Genomic DNA, 20,917 nt, shown 5'->3' with positions numbered 1-20,917 from the left:
GACCGGTGAGAGGGAAGTAGGTGGCGCCCCCCCCCCAATTCGACAAGGTCACGAACACAACCTGGTACATCGTAGCAACAATGTGGCCCATATCCGGCACGGATAACCACTTCTCCTCCGTTGCAAACTCATTTGGAGCAAGATGCAAGACTTGTAGTACTTTTTCGTAATGTTTTTTGGTGTCATACATACCATGATAAACACCTTGCCGTAATGTAAGCTCCTTTATCATGTCTTCTCGGACTTGCTTCCAATTTTGTTCTCCCTTACCCATCAAGGAAGAAACGCATCTATACCCACAATTACCATCATCTTCAACATTGTGAATATCAATGACATACTCACGGAGGAATTCGGGCACTTCATGGATGTAGTTGGCCGAGTAAACTTTGCCTTTCTGGTGCTGTGGCGGGAGCTGAGCTGACTCGCTTGCTATCCTCTTGCTTCTCTTCTTAGGTGCAGATTGATTGGAAGGAATGCTCTTCCGTTTTGTTGACCGGGTATTACGCCTCTTGCCTTGTGGAGCTGATGAGTTGCTACCTTGCTTTGACCCATGTACTGCATCAACATTCTCCCAAGAACAATGAATGCGTCTGGTAGAACCCTTAGGTTCATTGGGCCGACCCCTTGTAGGCAACTTGTTTGGAGGAGGACACATAGAAGTCTGATCCGGGTATGCAATCTCCTGAAGCCTCTCTTTGATAGTTTGTCTTCTTGAAACATTAGCTTCTTCAAACATCTTTGCAATGACTTCTAACTCTGTCGCAATGCTCAATCCCAAAACAGGTTGGGATTCAACAGGTGCAGATGTTGATGTAAGCCTCCTCCAATGCTGTCAATGGAATAGTGTTCATCATACCAAGGCGACATGAGCAAGGTAGGTCGTGTATCCTCCTGATAGTGCAGCCGCATTTTCCAACGCGCGCTTTCTCCTTTGCGATCAACATGAGGGCATATCTTGAGACTACACCACGTAGGTTGTCGTACAACTTGTCCTTAAGCGTATGCTCTCTGATGAAGATACTTGCCTGAAAAGTAGCATTAATCCTTGTATGCTGGAGAAGTGTGCACCTATGTATAGCTGCCCAAGCCGCACACATGTCAATCTTGCTATCTTTGATGCACGCTTTCAGTTTTGCGTGTGCACCTTCAACCCTGTGCAAAGTTATAACGTGCACATTAATATATACTTAATGAATGTAGCAAACTTATTGAAATGTCAGTGTCTAAGAATGTACCTGTTAGTAGTTGTGTTACCCATGTGCATGTAACGGTCAATCGCATACTTCACAAACTTGTGCTTAAATGGCAACCAAGTTTCCTTAATGTAATTCATGAGGTCAGAGTGCTCCCCAACAAGTGAACATAAGAATTCCATGCCTGCATTAAACTCCTCCGCTGACTCGGCATACATGACTCTATTCCATGCGTCCCCGACATCATCCCACATCCCCTTGTCTTGGATAGTGAGCTTGCACTTTGCCTTCACACACTTTGCAATATGGAATTGGCATAGCAGGTGAGCTGCTGTAGGGAATGTGGTTGTAACTACGTCATCAAAGCAGTGTCTTTGTCAGTAACCATGACTTTAGGCATGTCCTCTTCTTTAAGTAGCAACCCCCTTAGTTTTTCAAGTGCCCATGTAACTTCAGGTTCACGTTCATTGCACATGTAGCCAAAACTGATTGTGTATGTGAATCCAACTGATGTCATGCCAACCATCTCCAACAATGGTATCATATACTTGTTGGTCTTGTACGTGCTATCAAGCAAGACAACAGTAGGAAATTGGTTGAATAGTTGGATGGAAACTGGATGGGCCCAGAATAAGGACCGGATCACCGTGGAACCCTCTTCAGTTCTGGACCAGTGCGTGTACCTGTCTTCCTCCAACAACCTCATCAAGTGCTGCATCTCTGACAACTGTCCCCTCTTGGCCCTAATGTGTGCCATCCGCTCATTGTACACTTGCCTTATGGTAGTCACATTCTGAGGGTTGGCATCCTTCAATGCAAGCAACATGTTACCTGGCTTCACTCTATTGTCAACCATTTTAGCAACCATATCCTTTTCTTGACTTGTAAGGCGACCGACATAGGCATGGCCAACCAGAGTCTCGGCTGGCTGATGGTTGTGGTCGCCACGTACTACAGTCAACCTCCACAAACCATCTTCTGATGTGTATCTCGCCTTGAGCCTGAACGGACAATCACATTTCTTGGTTCCTGTCCCCTTCCGCACCAACACAGGCTTGTATGGTTTGTACTTTCCACTCATCTCGCACACCAAAGTAGCCACCTGTCTGCCTTTACTCCCACGACCCTTGCTCCCACAATCAGACCTTCTAATTATGATCACAAAGCCATGTTGCTTTCCTACATTCTTAGCCCAATCCAAAAGCTCCTCCCGAGTAGCAAAAACCTACTAAATATTAACACATATACACATCACATATAAATTCAACTTATTTGACATAAACTCACTCATTGGTTATGAAAATACCCTGTCTGTGGTAAATTGTTCTGTGTAGTCCGCTGCAATTGGCACATCATGTATATCTTCTACATTGGCTAATTGCCTTTATTGTGGTATGTTCACTTCATATGACTCAGGGAGACTCATCCTGAAATGCAAAAGAAAATATGCAAATTGTTTACTGTTTCTGTTACAGGCCAGAAATGTATTAATCGCACGTTGAAAGCGCGTCACAAACGCATCTTATAAGTGCGATAGCGACGCGGTTAAACAATGCGTCTGGATAAATATAACAGATAAACGCACTATCAGTGTGCGTCCCTGTCGCACTCTCAGGGTGCGAACCTGACGCACACAAAGAGTACGGTGCTCACGCTTAATGAGAGTGTGATAGATCTAGATCGGGATTAGAGTATAGTACCTTCACAGATGACGACGACAACGAGGTAGGAGAAGTCGGGTGACAACGACGACCGCGGGGGCGACGTTGGTGATGGTGTTGGGTGAGGACGACGGCGGCGGTGGCGTGGGTGGTGGAGGCGGTGGCCGGCAACAATGTGGGAAGTTGAGAGTGAGTTTGGAAGAAGAAAGAGTATGTGGTGAGAGGGGGGGAGGGGGGGTTTAACAAATCATTAGGAAGAAGGTGAGGATGGAGGGAGGGGTATTTTTCAATTTTTTTTCATTAAGAGTATTTTAGACATTTCCCATATTTTTGGGGGTCTAAATAGGGATGGGGTCTTAATAACAATTCACATAGTGAATTGTGTGTCACACGACCTCTTGTCTATGTAGTTCTATATTTATGGTGTAATTAGGTGGCCTTTTCTTACTTTTCCTATGTTTTCTCCCTCCCCATTGCTCTGTTTCTTTTCTCTGTTCCCTGTTTCTTGGGGAATTAACTTGTACTTTGTTACTCATGGGCACTTCTTGTGCTTTTAATAAATCTTTGTCCTATCCAAAAAAAAATGCCATAGTTTTTTTCTAATAAATAAATGACATTGATCACTGTCCATTATATTCATCACAAGATTAATGAAAAAGTTAATGAGAATTTATAGTAAAGGTCTTTATAATAATATTAAAAAATGATAGAAAGTAAATTAAATACTTAATTAGGTCTGTGATCCAAAATTGGAACAATGATTGTAATTTTTAGAAGTTACTTTCAAAAAAAAAAATCATAATTATGTATAACAAAATTTAGATATAATGTTTTATTTTTCATAAATATTCAAGTAATACGATTCTAGGATTTTTTTTTTGTTTTCATGAAAATCTAATTCATTTTTTTGAATTCAGAAAAAAGTTAGGCACTTAGAAAAAGGGGAGAATTTTCCAAATATGAAATAAAACATCTAGATTCTAGACATAGAAGTAGATGATTTATAACAACCGGATTCTAATCTCTTGTAGGTATGCTTAGGTTCTAGAATAATGTTGTGTGAATAAGTTTTTTTTTTCCTTTTTTGAAATGGTGTCAAGAAGTTAAATTAAGGTACTTGATTCTGTAACAAAAAAAAAAGCTACTTGATTCTAATTTTTTAAATTTTATTCAGGAAGCTAGAATCTAGTAGTTAACATTGTCAATATAAATTATATTTAATTTTTTTTTATCAAGTCTAATTTCAAATTTTAATATATTTAAAAAAATTGTGCACTACACATGTATTGCACGAATTAAAATATTATTATATACAAACTCGTGTAACGATCATAAAAATTAGTGTAATGGTAATATTTTTTTGATTGTTGTAATGGTAATATTTAATCGCAATTTTAATTAATATTTTTTAGAAAAAAATGAAAATACCTTAAATGAAACTATAAATAATCCAATACATATTAAATATTAAATATAAATCTTTATAGATAAAAGTTAAAATAGAGTCAAAGGTAATGTTAATCATGTTAAATCTGAAAAAAGTCTAGTTAATTATGTTTTGATGATACAATTTATAAAACATAAGTTTTAGTAGTAAATTCTATGTTTTGAAAGTTTTGTAAAGAAAGTAATAAGTGTAATTGCGACCAGGCCAAGGATAATTGATCTCGCCATCCATCATCGCACCAGACTTCCCAACACGCTCGGGTATCCTCAACCAGAGCCACCTTGAAAAGTGCATCCTTGAAGTCACGATATGAGTAATTCTAGGGTTTGATGAATGTGAAACCGTTGGAACCTAGAGGGTGAATCCACAAATTCCCTTAAGAGCTCATGATTCTAACAATGTGGAAAAGACTGAAAATAAGTGCTTAAGAAGGCCTCGGTTGGCCTAAAACCTTGTATAGCCCCTCAAAACCTCAGACGAAGTCTTATGCCTAGGGGTGCAGTTGGGCCAGAGCAACATTAAGGTAGTGTAGGACTGATATCTCAAACTCATAGAATGGAAAACACACATTGAGTTTCCTAGAGAAGTATCGGTACACATTCAATCACAATTTTAATTAATATTGTTTAGAAAAAAAATGAAGATACCTCTCGGTCTACGATGGAATAAAAACTCCATAACCACCCCCTCGGGTATTCCAGCCGACACACATAACTTGGATGCATCCCAAACAACAAAGCATGTCGGCATGCACAAAATTTTGCAATCCACGAATGCATATTCTTCCACTCTAGGAGGAATCTTGAGGAAAAACATTCGTCGCGCCATTGTCTGGGTTTGATATGCAGAGGAGTAACTAGAGTCAATACTCAATCTATATTCGTCCCACTTTCAAATAGAAATCATAAACCTGACAGTAAGAACTCTACGCACCCCAAGCATTATGATGTCGCGAGCAACCTCGCTACATCCTTGAAGTTGAGCACAAGGTCTACGAGGGAGCTCTAACATTTGTGTTGTACCTTAGATCCAATCCAAGCCTCAAACGAAATAAAACCTACTAAGATTAAGGAGGCCTAGGAAGGATCCCGAAAGAAACCCCATTGCTTTACACTCTCCTATTTCCTTAACTCCCTCACAACTTCTATTCCCACCAAAAAATAAATAAAGGGAAGAAAGATGGAGAATATACTTTCTTTTAGATGGAGGAAAGCGAAAGAACACTAGGAAACACCATCACTACACGACGATGAGGAGAAAAATGGTATAAAATGCCTAAAAATCGTGGGAATTTGCTTGTTGCAACTGAGAACCATCGCGGTAGAATCTCTAGAGAAGGAAGGGAAAATTCTAGAATGAGTTTCATCTTTTATATGGAGTGAATGACAAGGGAAAATCCATCTTTCCACCCGCCTAAACAGAAAGGTCAAACCCACTAACCCCATGATTAATTCAAATTAATGTGCATGTAACATGAAAAGATGCGACCAATGAGAGCCCACATAGCCTTGGGCAAAACAAACCACCATGTGAGATGGTAAAACATCCATGACGCACAATTAATTGGCACCAATCCTAAGATCCCACACCACTTTCTGATATATGAGGCATTCCAAAGTTTACCTAAGATGGTAATCACCTAACTTGTACCTCGATCATCACCAAACATTTTGTTTGACAGAGAAGAGAGAGTAGAGAAGATGAGTAAAGAGAAATAAGTGAGAAATAAAGTGATTTTTGAAGGTTGTTTGTTATGACCTCTCTCTCCCTTTGTTTGGTTGAATGGAGAATGGAAAGAAAGAAAATTATTGTTATTATATATAAAATAACATTAATATTCTAAATCTAAATATATTAAATATATTTCAAATATATTTTATAATATATTAACATATTTTAATATATTTTTCTGATTTGTTTTTGCAATTTTTAAATTATTAATTTTACTTTAGGGTTAAGCATTATATTATTCCCTGTTTTTGTGTCGTCGTCTGACCTAGGTCTCTCGCCGGAAAAATTATTGAAAAAGATCCTCTTGTTTGTAAATTGTTCGGGGCAGGTTCTCGCCGGAGCCCGGAGCTCCGGCGAATGATGATTTGGATTGCTGACTGGGATAAATATGCATACGTGAATTTTAAAAATAAATAAAAAATAAAAAGTAAATTACACATTTTAATTTAATTAACAAAAATAAAACTAATAAACAAATCTAAGCCTAAACTAATTAACAAAATCAATTCCCCTACATTAAACCTAAATAATCTTCATCTTCAAAAATCATCTTCATCTCTACCATGTCCTTCATTTTAAGTTGCTGAAGCCCGTTCTGAAACTTCTGAGACATAGATTGGATTGGTTATAAGACTAAAGATAGAATTCACTTGATAATTTAAGCGAGCAACGACAACAGCAATAGGAAAAGGAATGAATCCCCAAGAAATCAAAATAAAATGAAGAAAAGCATTAAACATTGTGTGTTGGTTGGGAACCCCAAATCGTCTTCATCTTATAGCTAAAATTATAACTAATTAAGCCAAAATTTTCCAAAAACTTTACAATGGAAACCAGAAATTCATCCCCATCTACAGGAAACACACCCAAAGCACCCACTGAAACCCCAAATCTAAAAACCCAAACCCAGATTCCCTAAATCCAAGATGAAGGAGGAGAGAGATGAACGAGAATCCTAAAATCCAAAAACCCCAACAAGAGATCCAGAGAAAGAGAGAGAAGAATTCGTGTTTCTGCATTACCTTCTTCAATCTCGTCTTCATAGTTCTGAATCAAGCCCCAAATCGCAGAGGGGCAAAGAGATAAGAGAGGGTGAGGACGTCAGGTCAGCGACTGCTTGAGTTTGGTTTTGGATGTTGGGTATGGGTATGGGTATGGGTGGGGTTGCAGGGTTGTTGAGCTGGCTGGAGGTGGGGGTGGTTTTTCTGGGTTGTGGTGGCTGGGGTTCATGTTGGATGCGTTTGTTGAAGGTTGAAGGTTGAAGATGAAATTGATTTTTTGGATTTTTGATTCTGGGTTTGTTGTTCTTGTTTGGGTTTGGGGAATTTAATTATTTGGGAATTTGGGGGAATTGGGGTTAATATGTATTTGTTAATTAATTTAGGGTTAGTTTTGTTTACTGATTTTATTTTTATTAATTTAATTTAATTTTTTAATGTGTAATTTATTTTTTATTTATTTTTAAAATCCACGTAAGCATATCTATCCTAGTCAGCGATCCAAATCATCACTCGCCGGAGCTCCGGGCTCCGACGAGGATCTGCCCCAGACAATTTACAAACAAGAGGACCTTTTTCAATAATTTTTCCGATGAGGGACCTAGATCAGACGACGACACAAAGACATGGACTAATATGATGCTTAACCTTTTACTTTATTATTTATTTGTAAGAGTATAAAAAAACAAAACTCACCAATAGTGAGTTTCTCCCCAAAATGGAGAGATTGTAAAAAGGTGCCTCGCATAACTTTTTGGAGTCATAACTTTCTTACAGTAAATTAAAGCAATCAAACGAAGATGAAAACACCATCTCTCGGGTATTTTTCTGTCTATTCTCTCTCGCCAAAGTTACCACAAATAAATAGAGCGCAAAAATGAAGGCTAGATCTATGGGGCAACTATTCTGGTGTGTGCATCACACACCTCCACCACCTACGAATGTGTGACGACCGACTTGTATTGAACAACCTCGGCGTACAACGCTTAGACTATTCATCAAACCCTCACATCCATGCTTAGCCATCCAAACATTGGAACCAACCATGGGCGGATCCATGTTAAGGCTAGGTGTGGCTTTAGCCACACCAGTTTTTTTAATTGTATATTATTAGAGGTAACTCTTAATACATAGTAATAGTCATGAAGTCAGAAATATAGATGACAAGAATGAGAGTAAATAAGATTGTTATTTGCGGATACCTTGTATATAATTTTAGACTGTGTTAATCTATTACATAGTTCATAATTTATTATTAAATTTGTTTGATTTGTATGATTCGATTGATTATAGTGAATCTAAGGACCTAGCATTTTGTTTGCCATGTTTTTTGTTTAAGAATGTCTCTAAATACAGGGGAGATCACTTTGTGACAGATGGTGTTTGTCATCTAATCACCCTTAAACTGTAAACTCTTCTATTTTCATGAGAAATTTTCTCTTATGATTTTATTTATAATATTTCTCTTTTTTGAAAAAAAAATATTTTCAATATATTTTAGTCTATAATTTCTTTTATGTTTAGTCACATTGATATATACGGTCTGGATCCGCCCCTGGAACCAACATCGGTATTTAACTTAGACCGTCGACTTATGATTGCTACCGTCGAGGTACCTTCATTTCTCCCAACGTCTTTCTTGCTTAAATCCCACAAGTTCAACAACCTATTGCTCGATGCTAAACACCTTGCTTGAGGATAAGCAGAGAAAGCAACATAACTCATATCCACCCCCTATCCACCCGCAAGAATGGCGATCGACCCAGAAGATCCAATGGCTCATCGCGAACCACAATGTAACTAGGAATTCAGATGATGTTGAAGGAATATGGGATGCTCAAACCTCTGCCTATATGAATGTAACACACACTAAGCAACACATATTCTCTAACTCAAACTCTGTTTCTTTTTCGTACACACTTCACACTTGGTAACTTGGGCGTAGAGTGTATTCATATGCACCACCAGATACGAAACATGAATATAATCACCACCAAATCAGAAAAGTTATACTCAACTTAGAGTGATTGATTGAATTTTTTTCAGTTAATAATGCGGAAATTATTGAGGGAAATATGATACTTACCTACAAGTTTAATTACTAAACTGAATATGCTTGATTCATACCAAGTGTTAATATGTTGAAAATGTTGCTGATTCCTAAATGAGTTGTATGCAGAATATTAGGTCATTGGAGAACTTTTTGTTCTCATTCTAAATGCATTTTGTTTCATAGCGGTTGGTTGTTCTCTTAAATAAAGTTGTGCTATAAGTGGTGTGCATCGGTCAATCAAATGAATAGACTAGAAAGCGTAACTTTTGTAAAGAGATATTATTCAGGAATTTGAATTTGTTAGATAATATAGGTTTATTATATTATTTAGGTTTAAGGGTAGCTTAGTCTTTTAGCATTTTAGTATTTACCTATTTATATTTGTTCTGTAACTCTATATTGTAACCCTAATTTTGCAATGTAATTCTATAGCAGCTTCCGCTTTCTCTCTTCTCTGTCTCCCTTCTTTCTTTGTGTTACTATTGTTAACATGGTATCAAGAGCTAGGTTGGTGCATAACACTAATTATTTATAGATCCATCTATTATGTTATTGGAATTTTGATTTTGTGAGGCTTTGCAACACCTCTTATGCCACCCCGTCAACGTGATTTGGCTTACCTTGGATTGAAGAATTTGATTTGCACGTGATTTGGTTTACGGGTTGAAGAATTTGATTTGCAACGCATTAGATTGACCCAGCGTTAGAAGGTTTGATAGATTTAATAAGGAATTGACATTAAGGTTATTGTAAAAGATATATATTGATGCTTCCATTTGCTACTTTGGAATTTGTTATGAAGTCTTGCCATTTGAAAGGTTTTGTCCTGGTTGATTCAAAGAAGGTGTTGGCACATGAGACTGTTGCGATTTTGGAGTTGAGATATATTGGTTCGGTTGAAGTTAAGATTTGGTTTTGCATTGGATGGTTTATTGGTGTGTGAATTTCAGTTATTGGTATGATTCTTCTCCCTCCCCTTTGGCATATCATTGCAATTGGCAGTGATATGATTGGTTATTCTCTTTTTTTTGTTTTGTTAGTTTGACCCTTTAAGGGAGTGCAGTAGTTCGTTTGGCTCCTTGAGGAATTGCATTAGTTCGTTTGACCCCTTGAGGGACTGCAGTAGTTTGTTTGGCCCCATGAGGGTTTGCATTATTTCATTCAGCCCCTTGAGGGATTGCATTGGTTAGTTTGGTCTCGTTGAGGAATTGCATTGGTTCGTTTGGCCCGTTGAGGAATTGCATTGGTTCGTCCATTCTCAACAATGTTTGATGTAAAGCACAGAGGATATATGGCTAATGAAGAACTCACTAATATTTATAGGCATACTATGCCTTGTGATTATATGGTGGAAACGTGAAAATGCCACACCAAAAAGAAAATTGGCACAACTCAGCAAAACAATGAACCTCGTGAAACAGAACTCACAGGGCAAAGCAATAGCAAAACCTTTGCTGTCAGAAACGCTCAAATTCAATGTGCAGAATGTGAATGCAAGATGAAAAATGTGTAGTCATAATTGTTAGAAGTAAATGGACGTTTTTAGTTTGCAGTTTCGAATCATGCATGCTTAAAATTTGTCCTCCGTGGCTTTATCTCGTGGTGTGACTCGTGGAAACTCCTCTTCTACCTGCTGTAACTTGCACTCATGGCATGGCCAATGACCATGAGCTGATCTGTTTTTCAAGTGCGTGAAGTACGTGCAGAATCTGCGCTGTGTTTGGATAAAAAATTGATTTGCTAAATAAAATTATAAATAGTGATAAAAGGTAGTTTCCATGAGGAAATTTACAAAATCTTTTTTTAATATAAAATTTACAAAATCATAAATATAGAAATTGTAAAATAAAATTATTTTATTTGTAATTTTATAAGATAAGATTTTATTTAATAGTGAAATTCAATATACTTTTTTCTAAATCCCCCTTATTAAATATGTTATAAAATCACCATAGTCTTAAGTGACACATTAGTATTTTAACACGTGTCACGAACCGGAAACATCTAAAAAACGTGTCAAAATATTACTGGATCACCTTAGATTAGTATTCCAGACTAATTCCTTCAAAAGACTATTTTAAGGAGTATATTCTTAATATTCTTATTGTCATACATTTAGATATATGACACTATTATTTCAATTTTAAGGAGTCTATTCCTATTGTTATACATTTAGATACTTTTAGATCCTCATTTTGGTAAAAAAAATCAATTTCACTTTCTTTTCATTTTTTACAAATCATAAGTTATATTAAAATCAACCCCAATAACTCACACCTTATGTTGCTCATCTTCATATTAATAATAAAGTTAAAACATTCCAGTATTCAACTCAACCTATAACAACAACTGAACTTATGTTGCTCAACTTAGGTGTAAATATAACATATCATAATACTTATATATTATCCTAAGACAATAATATAAGACAAGTGTCTAACAGTACGCCAACCTGAAGTTGGTCATTTCTAGCCAAATCATTTGGAACATGTTGTTGACGCCAAATATGAAGGCCGCAACAGTGGAGTCTGTGGCAGCAGCCAAACGACAACTCAGGAGGCACGACATCGGCAGAGACCTTAGCAACGAAGACTATGGCAGTGGCCAAACGGCACCTGAAGTGACGACAACGGTGGAGAGGTTGTGGTGGCCATGACGGTAAGGGAGGATATGTGTGGAGGCGCAACCATAAGTGACAGTAGTTGTGGAATGCAACGATAACGACCACGATGGGGAGGCAGATCAGAGGGAGCGATATTGATACAGAGGGCAGTCAAATGAGAGGTGGTGGTGGTGAGGGGCGACTGGTCTGGTGGAGTCGACGAACATTCTGGTGGATGGGCTAGATATGGTGGTTGAATGGGGGAGGGGGGATATGATGGTGGAGCGGGGCGAAGGGATAAGTGGCAATAAACATGGTGGCGGAGATGAGAAGGGGCGATAAAGGTGATGCTTTGTTAGGGGAGATGTGGGGGCAAGTAGTAGCATTGAGCGATGAGCGGCGGGTAACGACACAAAATCAGCGGCGGCAGCTCGGGGTCACAACGTTTTGAAGGGGGCGAAGGAGGAGATGTAGAGGTTCGAGTTTGTAATAAGTGTGATGAGGACTTTTGAGATGGGAAGGACATATAAGGAATCATATGCAGAGAAATCTACGGTTATAAGCGTCGGCCTGGTCGACACTAACTTTCCCGCCCATGAAGTGGGTCGTACACACGCAAAGTTAGTGTTGGCTTTGGTTGATGCTAATCTGGTCGATGAATGTAGCGTCGATAAGTTCCCGCCATTCTTTCATGCGGGAGGACGCTAAGTAGGTTGGTGATTTTAGCATATGTAACAATCGACGCTAAATGAGGCAAAGCTTCTACCAACGTTAAGTGTTATTTTTTGTAGTTTGCGTCTGCTTGCGTTGGTGTCATGGTTGATGCTAAATCAACACATTCTTGCAGTGCACAGCCGAAGAAAGAAAATGGTTTATTTATTGGATAGCCAGGAAAAGGAAAGGGTTTGTGATTGGGAGACGGTGAGGGAATGACAACATTGTGGTAGCGGTCGCGCGGGAAATGATAAGAGATGCAAGGTTGGGGAGGTTTTATTTTTTCAGAATGTGGTCGCAAGGTTAGGTATGACCATATCATTCAAATTTAGTGTCGGCCTTTTCGGCACAAATGTTTTATTTTGATATAGAGCAAACCCAGTGGACACTATTGGCTATATGATCTAGGTATGCTTAGTGTTGGTTATTATGACCTTTATATTGAGCTAAACCAACGCTACATAAAGTTTAGCTTGACTGGGAGAGCATTCTGGGCGATTTTCCACATGAACATCTTCACTTTCTCAGGTATTTGGATTTTCCAAAGTCTCTTCCAAAGGAGAGGGGGCCTATCATTGGAGGAGGAGGCTCTCATGCTAGGAGGGCAGATGGCCTCTTTGATTTTCCTGTATCCAGACTTTGACTCATACCTTCCTGAGGCTTAGTGAGGCCAAATTAGCTCGTCTTGTCCAGTGTCCCAGCGAAATGGTGTTTGTAATATTTTCCCCACATCAACTCTGGGAAGTGTCTCCTTGATCTTGTCAATATTCCATGTTCTTCTAGTTCTGTCTAGTAGCTCACTTACTTTCATTGTTTGTTCATTAGGAGGAGGTTGTAGCATCTCTCTGGAAGCAATCCATCTGCATTTCCAGACATCTACAGCTTCTCCATCACCAACTTGCCAATGTCCCTGTGTGAGTAGAAGTTCCCTGCCATGGAGAATGCTAGCCCAAACCCATGAAGCTCCGGTTATGTTCCTATCTTGGAGGAAATCAGTCTCAGGGAAGTAAAGAGCCTTCAAAATCCGAACCCACAAAGCTTCAGGGTTATGTTGGATCCTCCAAGCCTGTTTCGCTAAGAGAGCTTGATTGTGGAGTTCAAAGTCTTTGAACCCCAAACCACCTTCATATTTCATGTCAGTGAGCACTTCCCATTTCCTCTAATGAATCCCTCTCTATCCCTTAGAAGCCCACCAGAATTTTGCTATTCTAGCACAAATATCCTTGCAAAAAGCCTTAGGAAATTTCAGAATAGCCATTGCATAAGTAGGTATGGCTTGAATGACAGCTTTGATTAAAGTTTACTTTCGTGCTTGGTTAAGGTAGCAACTTTTCCAACCTTGCATCTTATTCATTACTTTGTCTTTTATCCAGCCCAAGGAGTTTGTTTTGGATCTTCCCCATTCCGCTGGCATGCCAAGGTACATTCTAGGATTGTCCAAAGTCTGGACTTGAAGAATAGCTGCCAGTCTCCTCTTCTTTTCAGTTGTAACTTCTTTGCCTCCAATGAGGCCATACTTCTGTGTGTTGATTCTTTGACCAGAAGCAATGGAGAAGAGTTGTAGAATCTGTTGCCACTTATAGAGCTCAGGTTCAGTTGCTTTCGCGAAGAGGATAGCATCATCTGCAAAAAAGAGATGGGTTAGGGTTGGTGCATTTCGGGTCAATTTAATGCCCTATATTCCTCCCGTTTCGCAGCTCCTAGTGATCATGTGGGACAAGACATCCATGACAAGTAAGAACAGATAAGGGGACAACGGGTCTCCTTGTCGGAGCCCCCGTTGTGGTTTTAGCTTGTTCCCGCAGCAACCATTGATCTTGTAGCGATAAGTAACCCATGTCACCAATCTCATAATCATACTAACTCAATCCTGGTGAAAGCCATAAGCAAGAAGGGCCTTCTCCAGAAATTCCCACTCCACTTTGTCAAAAGCCTTGCTCATGTCTAGCTTCACACTAAGGCTGTTTTTTCCCAATCTTCCCCTTTTCTTTAAAGCATTGAACGCTTCTTGAACAATAATGAGATTAACCTGAATTTGCCTTCCTCCTATGAATGCGCTTTGTTGGGGGGTAATTATAAAATTCATTGCTGGCTTGAGTCTACTCACTATAATTCTGGAAATAATTTTGCAGGCAAAGTTGTAGCAGCTAATAGGTCGGAACTGTGATAGAGATTCTGGATTTTGGAGCTTAGGTGCCAGAGTTACAACCGCCTCATTAACTTTTTCTGGTAGCATGCCTAATTCAAAGAAATCCATGACTGTTTTGCACACTTCTGGTCCAATCGTGGCCCAGTTCTTTTGGTAGAAGTGGCCGTTAAGTCCATCGGGTCCAGGGGCCTTCATGCCCCCAAGGTGAAAAGCTGCTTCTTTTACTTCACAGTCAGTGATAGGTTCCAGTAAAAACTGATTCAGTTCTATGGAAATCAGGTGGGGCACTGCGACAAGGCATTCCTCAATGTGCTGGCAATCTGATATGGTGTAAATGCCTCTAAAAAAGTCTACAACCTCTCTGTTAATGGAAGCTTGCCCTCTAGTCCATTCCCCATTTATATTTTTGATTCTTTCTATTCTATTCCTTTATCTTCTTTGTACTGTAGATGCATGGAAGAATTTTCTGTTTTTGTCGCCCCAATTTAACCATTTTATGCGGGATCTTTGGCTCCAAAAAATTTCTTCTTGTTTCCACAACTCCTTTATCCGATCTTGCATTTTTTTCAGCTCTAACCAGTCACTTTCTGTGTTGCAGGAATCTTGTATGTTCTAGATTTTTTCCCTTAAGTGGGTAGTGAGTTTCCTTGTCTGCTCGTGAAAAGGTTCTTCCATGCCACTTAGAAAGGTTCCTCTTTGTTACTGAGGATTTGTGGAGTAGTTTTTCCCATGAGCCATTGAGTTCTGATTCTGATTCATGCCATGCCTTTTGAATTGTTTCTTTGCATTGAGGGTGTTCTTCCCAAAAGGCTTCAAACTTGAAGCTACGTGTGGTTCTGATAGAGGATTTAAGCATGAGCACTAAGGGGGAATGGTCAGAGCTGATAATAGGAAAAGCGGTGCCAACCGCGTACTGGAAGAGGGATATCCAATTCCAATTGATTAAAATCCTGTCAATTTTCTCTTTAGTCACTTGTCCTTGTCGCGGGTTACCAGCCCAAGTGAAGCGACAACCTTTCAAGTCAACATCCATTAGGCTATTGGAATCAATGAAGTCTCTGAATAGCTCCATTTGGCCTCTGTTATGGGGTCGAAGTCCCTCCTTTTCATGTTGTTCCAAAATTTCATTGAAGTCCCCCATGAGGTTCCAAGGCTCACCACTAGGTTGTAAATTTGAGAGATCGCTCCAAAGGTATCTCCTCTGGCTGAAACAGGGATGTCCATAGACCCACGTAGTGTACAAAACCAAATCACCCTCAGTAATCCGTGTATGAATGAAGTTCTGGCATCCTCTCAGAATTTCAACTTTTATGTGGTCCTTCCAACATAATGCTAACCCTCCTGATCTTCCCCTAGCTTTAATGCAATAGCAATGATCATATCGAAGGAGTCTTCTAGTTCTATCTACTCTATCTCTTTGTGCATGTGTTTCCATTAGGAACACTATGGCAAGTTTGAACCTCTTGGAGAGGTACCTTAGTTCATCAATTGTCGCGGCAGCCGCCAAACCGCGACAATTCCAACTGAGTATACTCATTGGAAGGTTGGGGGCATGGGATGGCTCGCCTCCTCAACCTTTTCAGAGTAGTCTTGTTCCTCCATTACATTGTTGGGGGTGTTAGTCAGCAGCAATCTCTTAGCAGGTATGGTAGCATTCTCCTCATCAGTTTCTTCTTCTCTTATCCTCTTTAAGGATAGCACCTCAGCAAACCCTTGGGCAAGTGTGTTCTCATGATGCGATTCCAGGGATTATAAATGGGAGGTTTCATGGCCTTGTTCTTCATCAGGGAATTCCACCAAGTATTCGTACCTCTTATCTGGTGCTTAATGTTCAACCAGCGCATGGGAGTAATAAACCTGGACCATAGGGGGGCCAATGTTGTGCATTGAACGAGCAAAATGAGGTGCCTTTTGTTGTGCAGCTTGTGTTCTTGGTACTGGAGGAGGTATTTCCTTGAATAGCCTTATGCTGGGTATGTGTTCCTCTTCCAATGCTACAACATTCCCCAGTGTGGGTTCACTTTCAGAGGTATTTATCAATTCTCCTGCATTTCCCAGCTTTCCTTTTGTTTGGCTAGTGTGGCTGGACTCAGTGCTCGAGTCTGTGTCTTTTAGTTATGTATCATCATGTGTGTCCTTATTGGCTGCAAGCTCTGTGGGATGAGATAAAGCAAGAGGGTCCCCTGAGTCATCTACCACTGTTGGTCCTTTACCCCATTTAGAGAACTTCCCCTCTAGTTTGCTTTCTTTGTTGCATTGATCGTCCACTTCTACTACAAAGGTGCTTCATTGTGGATTTAATTTTTCCTGCCAATATCTGAGTTCCTCATTGTAACACCTGTATTCGATTAATTAATAATCGGGTAAATTATAAATTTTAGTCAGGAGAAATTAATATTAGAATAGTATTAATTTTAATAGTATGTAATTAATTAAGAGGGTTTAGTTTTGTGATGGTAATAGTATTAATGGAATTATAATATATTGAAAATAGGGTTAAGGTGGAAAAAGGGTAGGATGGAGATTTAAAAAGGAAAAAAAAAGGGTTTGGGAAAAAAGGAAAGAAAGAAGGCCGTGCGTGTGAGAGGTAGCAGGAGGAGAAGGAGAGAAAGAGTAGTGTGTGCGTGAAACCTCAGAAAGGGAGGGAGAACGGTTCCGTTTCAAAGATTTTGATCAGGGAACTCGGAGCTGCACTCAATCCAAAGGTAAGGGTGGGGTTTTGAGTTTCTAATGGGATTTTGGTGAATGATATGTGGATTTGGGGATGTATAATTGTTGTTGTTAATGATGCTCTGGAAATCTGAAATTGAATCCAATGATTTTGGGGATTCTGGGTGATTGAATGGGGGAGGAAAAATCTGGAATTGGGGTTCACAGATTCTGGATTGAAATCCTGGACTAAATTTCTGGTTTTAATTTCTGGTTTGCCATGGTTTTCTGTTTTGAATTTCTGTTTTGAGTTTCTGTCTTGAATTTACGATTGTTGTACCTGTGGTCTGGTTGATGGGATTCATGATACATGGATTCTGTGATGCTATCAATGTATGCAATGATTCATAGGAAACTTTGCTAAATGGCTAGGTACTATATGATTTATGCACAGATTTGATGATGCTGTGCTGCTGTCCAAAATTTTCTGGGCTGCACAGTACACTTCGAGACCTGTTTTCGCCCAGTTAGAGTGCTCAAATGAAGATGTGATCAACTAAGAAATTGTAGGACTTTAAGTTAGCTTTCTAGGCATATAAAATACATGATTTTTGGTTCAGTAACGAATTCAGGAGACCGCTTTTAGTGGCTGGTGTTCCTGCTGTTTTTCCAGATTACGGAAATTCTGATTGTTTTGAGGGCTGGACAGTACACTTCGAGACCTGTTTTCGCCCAGTTAGAGTGCTCAAATGAAGATGTGATCAACTAAGAAATTGTAGGACTTTAAGTTAGCTTTCTAGGCATATAAAATACATGATTTTTGGTTCAGTAACGAATTCATGAGACCGCTTTTAGTGGCTGGTGTTCCTGCTGTTTTTCCAGATTACGGAAATTCTGATTGTTTTGAGGGCTGGACAGTACACTTCGAGACCTGTTTTCGCCCAGTTAGAGTGCTCAAATGAAGATGTGATCAACTAAGAAATTGTAGGACTTTAAGTTAGCTTTCTAGGCATATAAAATACATGATTTTTGGTTCAGTAACGAATTCATGAGACCGCTTTTAGTGGCTGGTGTTCCTGCTTTTTTTCCAGATTACGGAAATTCTGATTGTTTTGAAAATATAATTAGGGTTAGCTTACATGTTGTATGAAAGTTAATGTCTTTATGTGCCATGTATTAGCTATGAGGATTATGCATGTGGCTGAACACCTTTAGCATGAAATCCATAATTTATTTACCATATGTGATAGCTTCTTCCATGATTGCATGCTTAAGTGAGTTGTTTCATTGATTTGTTGCCAAAATTGCCTAAGATGTCAGGGTAATTGTATAGTTGATAAAAATGCATGTGTGCTGAATTGTGTTGTTTTAAGCGATGTTAGTGATGTAGTGATATAGGCGCAATGCCTCATGTTGAAGTGATGATTATGAGATGTATACGTCCTTTTGAGTCGCATAGCATCTGCATACTCTGTGATGGCCTGTATTGGCGATTTGTGATGAAGGCTTATGCCTTGTGCCTCCAATAATTGGCAATTAGTGATGAGGGCTGAAGCCCTGTTGGTACCACATACATATGCATAGTCATTGTTGTGTTCGAATTGTATCCGAGTTGATGATGTTATTTGTGACTGTTTTTAGTAACTGAGCTATGTAAATGTAAAAGGAAATGGTGTGGCCTTAATCTAGCATATTAATTTTCATTCTCCTATTTATGTTACTCGATATCTCACCCCTTCTGTTTGAATGTTACCCTTGTCGGTAACGTGCAGGTAACCAGGAGGAGTAGTCTATAGCTTTTAGTTCGAGTTGGAGTCCTTGCTCTGATACGTAGCACTCGGGGGGGAAATGGACGCTTGTTTTCCTTTCTGTTATAATTTGAATTAAGTTGTTATTTGAGAAGTTGTTTCTGTTTTAAGTTGTGGGCAAGATACTATGTTTTCTTTAAGTTTTAAAGACATTGGATTCGCTGCATAACTATTTGTCAAAGTGAACTAGTTCAATGACTAATTAACTGTCACAAGAGCATTAAAGTTTATTTATGAGTTCATCTCAAAGTTTATGTGCTATGTATCTGTTACAGGAGCATTATGATAATGTTTTAAGTGATTATGTAATGCCTCATGAGTGTTAAACTTTTTATCACTCTGATATTTGCAATACATATACTGTTTAGAATTGGGGTGTTACATTCATCAACCTTTTGGCTATGTGAGTCATCTGGGTCTAAACCCTCACTGTTGTCTTCTTCTCTCATATTCTGCTCTTTGTTGTGTTTTGGTGTTCCCCTATAAGATTTTTCTACAGCTAACGAGGCTAAGCTTCTTGCTGTGGGGACACCGAGTCTCATGTTATAGCGAGGGTGACTGGGGTTCACCGAGGAAATAGCCTTAGCAGCCTTGCAACCCTTTTGCTCATTGCCTGCTACACCACAGTTGTAGCAATAGCTCTGCAATTTCTCGTATTTTAGGGTAACCCAGACTTTTGGCAGCTTCTTTCTGGGTACCCAAAACCCAGTGACGAAAGGATTGTTAATGTTGATGTTGACCTTAACACGAAAGAAAGGTCGTAGGAGCTTCCCCCCCACTTTAGGGTCTTCCACCTCCAAAGGTTCTCCAAGGATTGAGGTTATTTTGGTTGCATTGCTGGTTGTCATCATATCTAGAGGGATGCCATGAAGTTGAACCCAGAACTGTATGCGGTGAAATCTGACCTCAAACATCGTCATTTGAGGTGCCCATAGTTGAAGACTTAAGAGGTTACCCATGACACTCCATGGCCCTTCCCTTAGGATGCGTTGAGTTGTGCTTTCTTTCTGGAAGGGGAAGAGAAGGCAGTTTACACCCATATCTGCCATTTGTAGTCCTTTTGGGTCTCCCAAAGCGTTGGAGATGATGGTTTTTACAGCAGTTTTGTTGAAGGTTTTTTCAGTAAGGACCTTTCCTACTAACGTGTGTCTGGCTATTTCTTCACTGCAATCTTCATCACTCTGTAGTTCAATAATGCTCCCTTCAAGATCTTGTTGCATTGAAGGTTCAGTGTTGTCGTCTCTTCGGGGGAGCGGTGATGTTGGGTTGCGAGCTTGGTCATTGTGTAGTGATGTGCTAGTCTGTGTATTCGTCATTAGATCATTCCTGGTGTCAGTTACAGGGGGTTGGTGGTCATTCTTGGCTGACATTAGCAAAGAATGATGGTAAAGTTGGGAACTTTGTGTTAAAGGTTGGAACTTTGTGGTAAAGGTTGGAACTTTGTGTAAGGGTTGTAAGACCAAGATTTGGTCATGTAGTACAACTCTATGTTTTGATGATTACATGTTAGCTATTGTGTATGAACAATTATGGTACTCTAACGTTGTTTTCTGAGTGTTTAAATGACAGGCTCTGACTCTAGTCAAAAGACATTTTCTTAGAAGCACTAAGCCAAAAAGAGTAACCAACGCAACGCTTTCGCACTGACTATGTTCTGATTGAACAATAGTATATGCTTCAGAAGTTCTGAAGAAGATAAGCTCTGATGTGGATTCAGATCACTTAAAGTTCTAAAGACCAGAAGCTCTGAAGGTCCAGAAGTTCTGAAGGTCCAGAAGCTAAGAAGTGAAGATTCTGAAGTCCAAGAATAAGCTGGCTCTGAAGACCAAGTACTTCCAACTCTGATGTCCAGAAGCAGAAGATACGAAGGTTAGAGGATCCAAGCTTCCCTCTGACTCTGATCACCAAG

At 39.4% G+C, this 20,917-nt stretch overlaps 1 protein-coding gene and 1 long non-coding RNA gene across 2 annotated transcripts; one reads left to right on the top strand and one right to left on the bottom strand.

Moving 5' to 3' along the window:
- Positions 1 to 1,548: 1,548 nt before the first annotated feature.
- Positions 1,549 to 5,132, bottom strand: LOC130713106 (protein FAR1-RELATED SEQUENCE 6-like). The gene is made up of 3 exons (XM_057562905.1): positions 4,952 to 5,132; positions 4,286 to 4,296; positions 1,549 to 2,421 (listed from the first exon to the last, which is right to left on the bottom strand). Exons 1-3 carry the CDS (start codon positions 5,130 to 5,132, stop codon positions 1,549 to 1,551), a joined length of 1,065 nt encoding a protein of 354 aa, XP_057418888.1.
- Positions 5,133 to 16,902: 11,770 nt separating this feature from the next.
- On the top strand, positions 16,903 to 19,267 carry LOC130710106 (uncharacterized). The gene is made up of 2 exons (XR_009010292.1): positions 16,903 to 17,256; positions 18,973 to 19,267. It is a non-coding gene; the product is annotated as an uncharacterized LOC130710106 (long non-coding RNA).
- Positions 19,268 to 20,917: the final 1,650 nt, after the last annotated feature.

The sequence above is a fragment of the Lotus japonicus genome, chromosome 4 (assembly GCF_012489685.1).
Source record: "Lotus japonicus ecotype B-129 chromosome 4, LjGifu_v1.2".
In the NCBI taxonomy this organism is placed as follows: Eukaryota; Viridiplantae; Streptophyta; class Magnoliopsida; order Fabales; family Fabaceae; genus Lotus; species Lotus japonicus.
This window is presented reverse-complemented; position numbering and strand designations above follow the sequence as displayed.

Coding starts and splice junctions, on each gene's coding strand:
- LOC130713106 (XM_057562905.1), bottom strand. CDS start 5,132: ATGGCGCGACGAATGTTTTTCCTCAAGATTCCTCCTAGAGTGGAAGAA.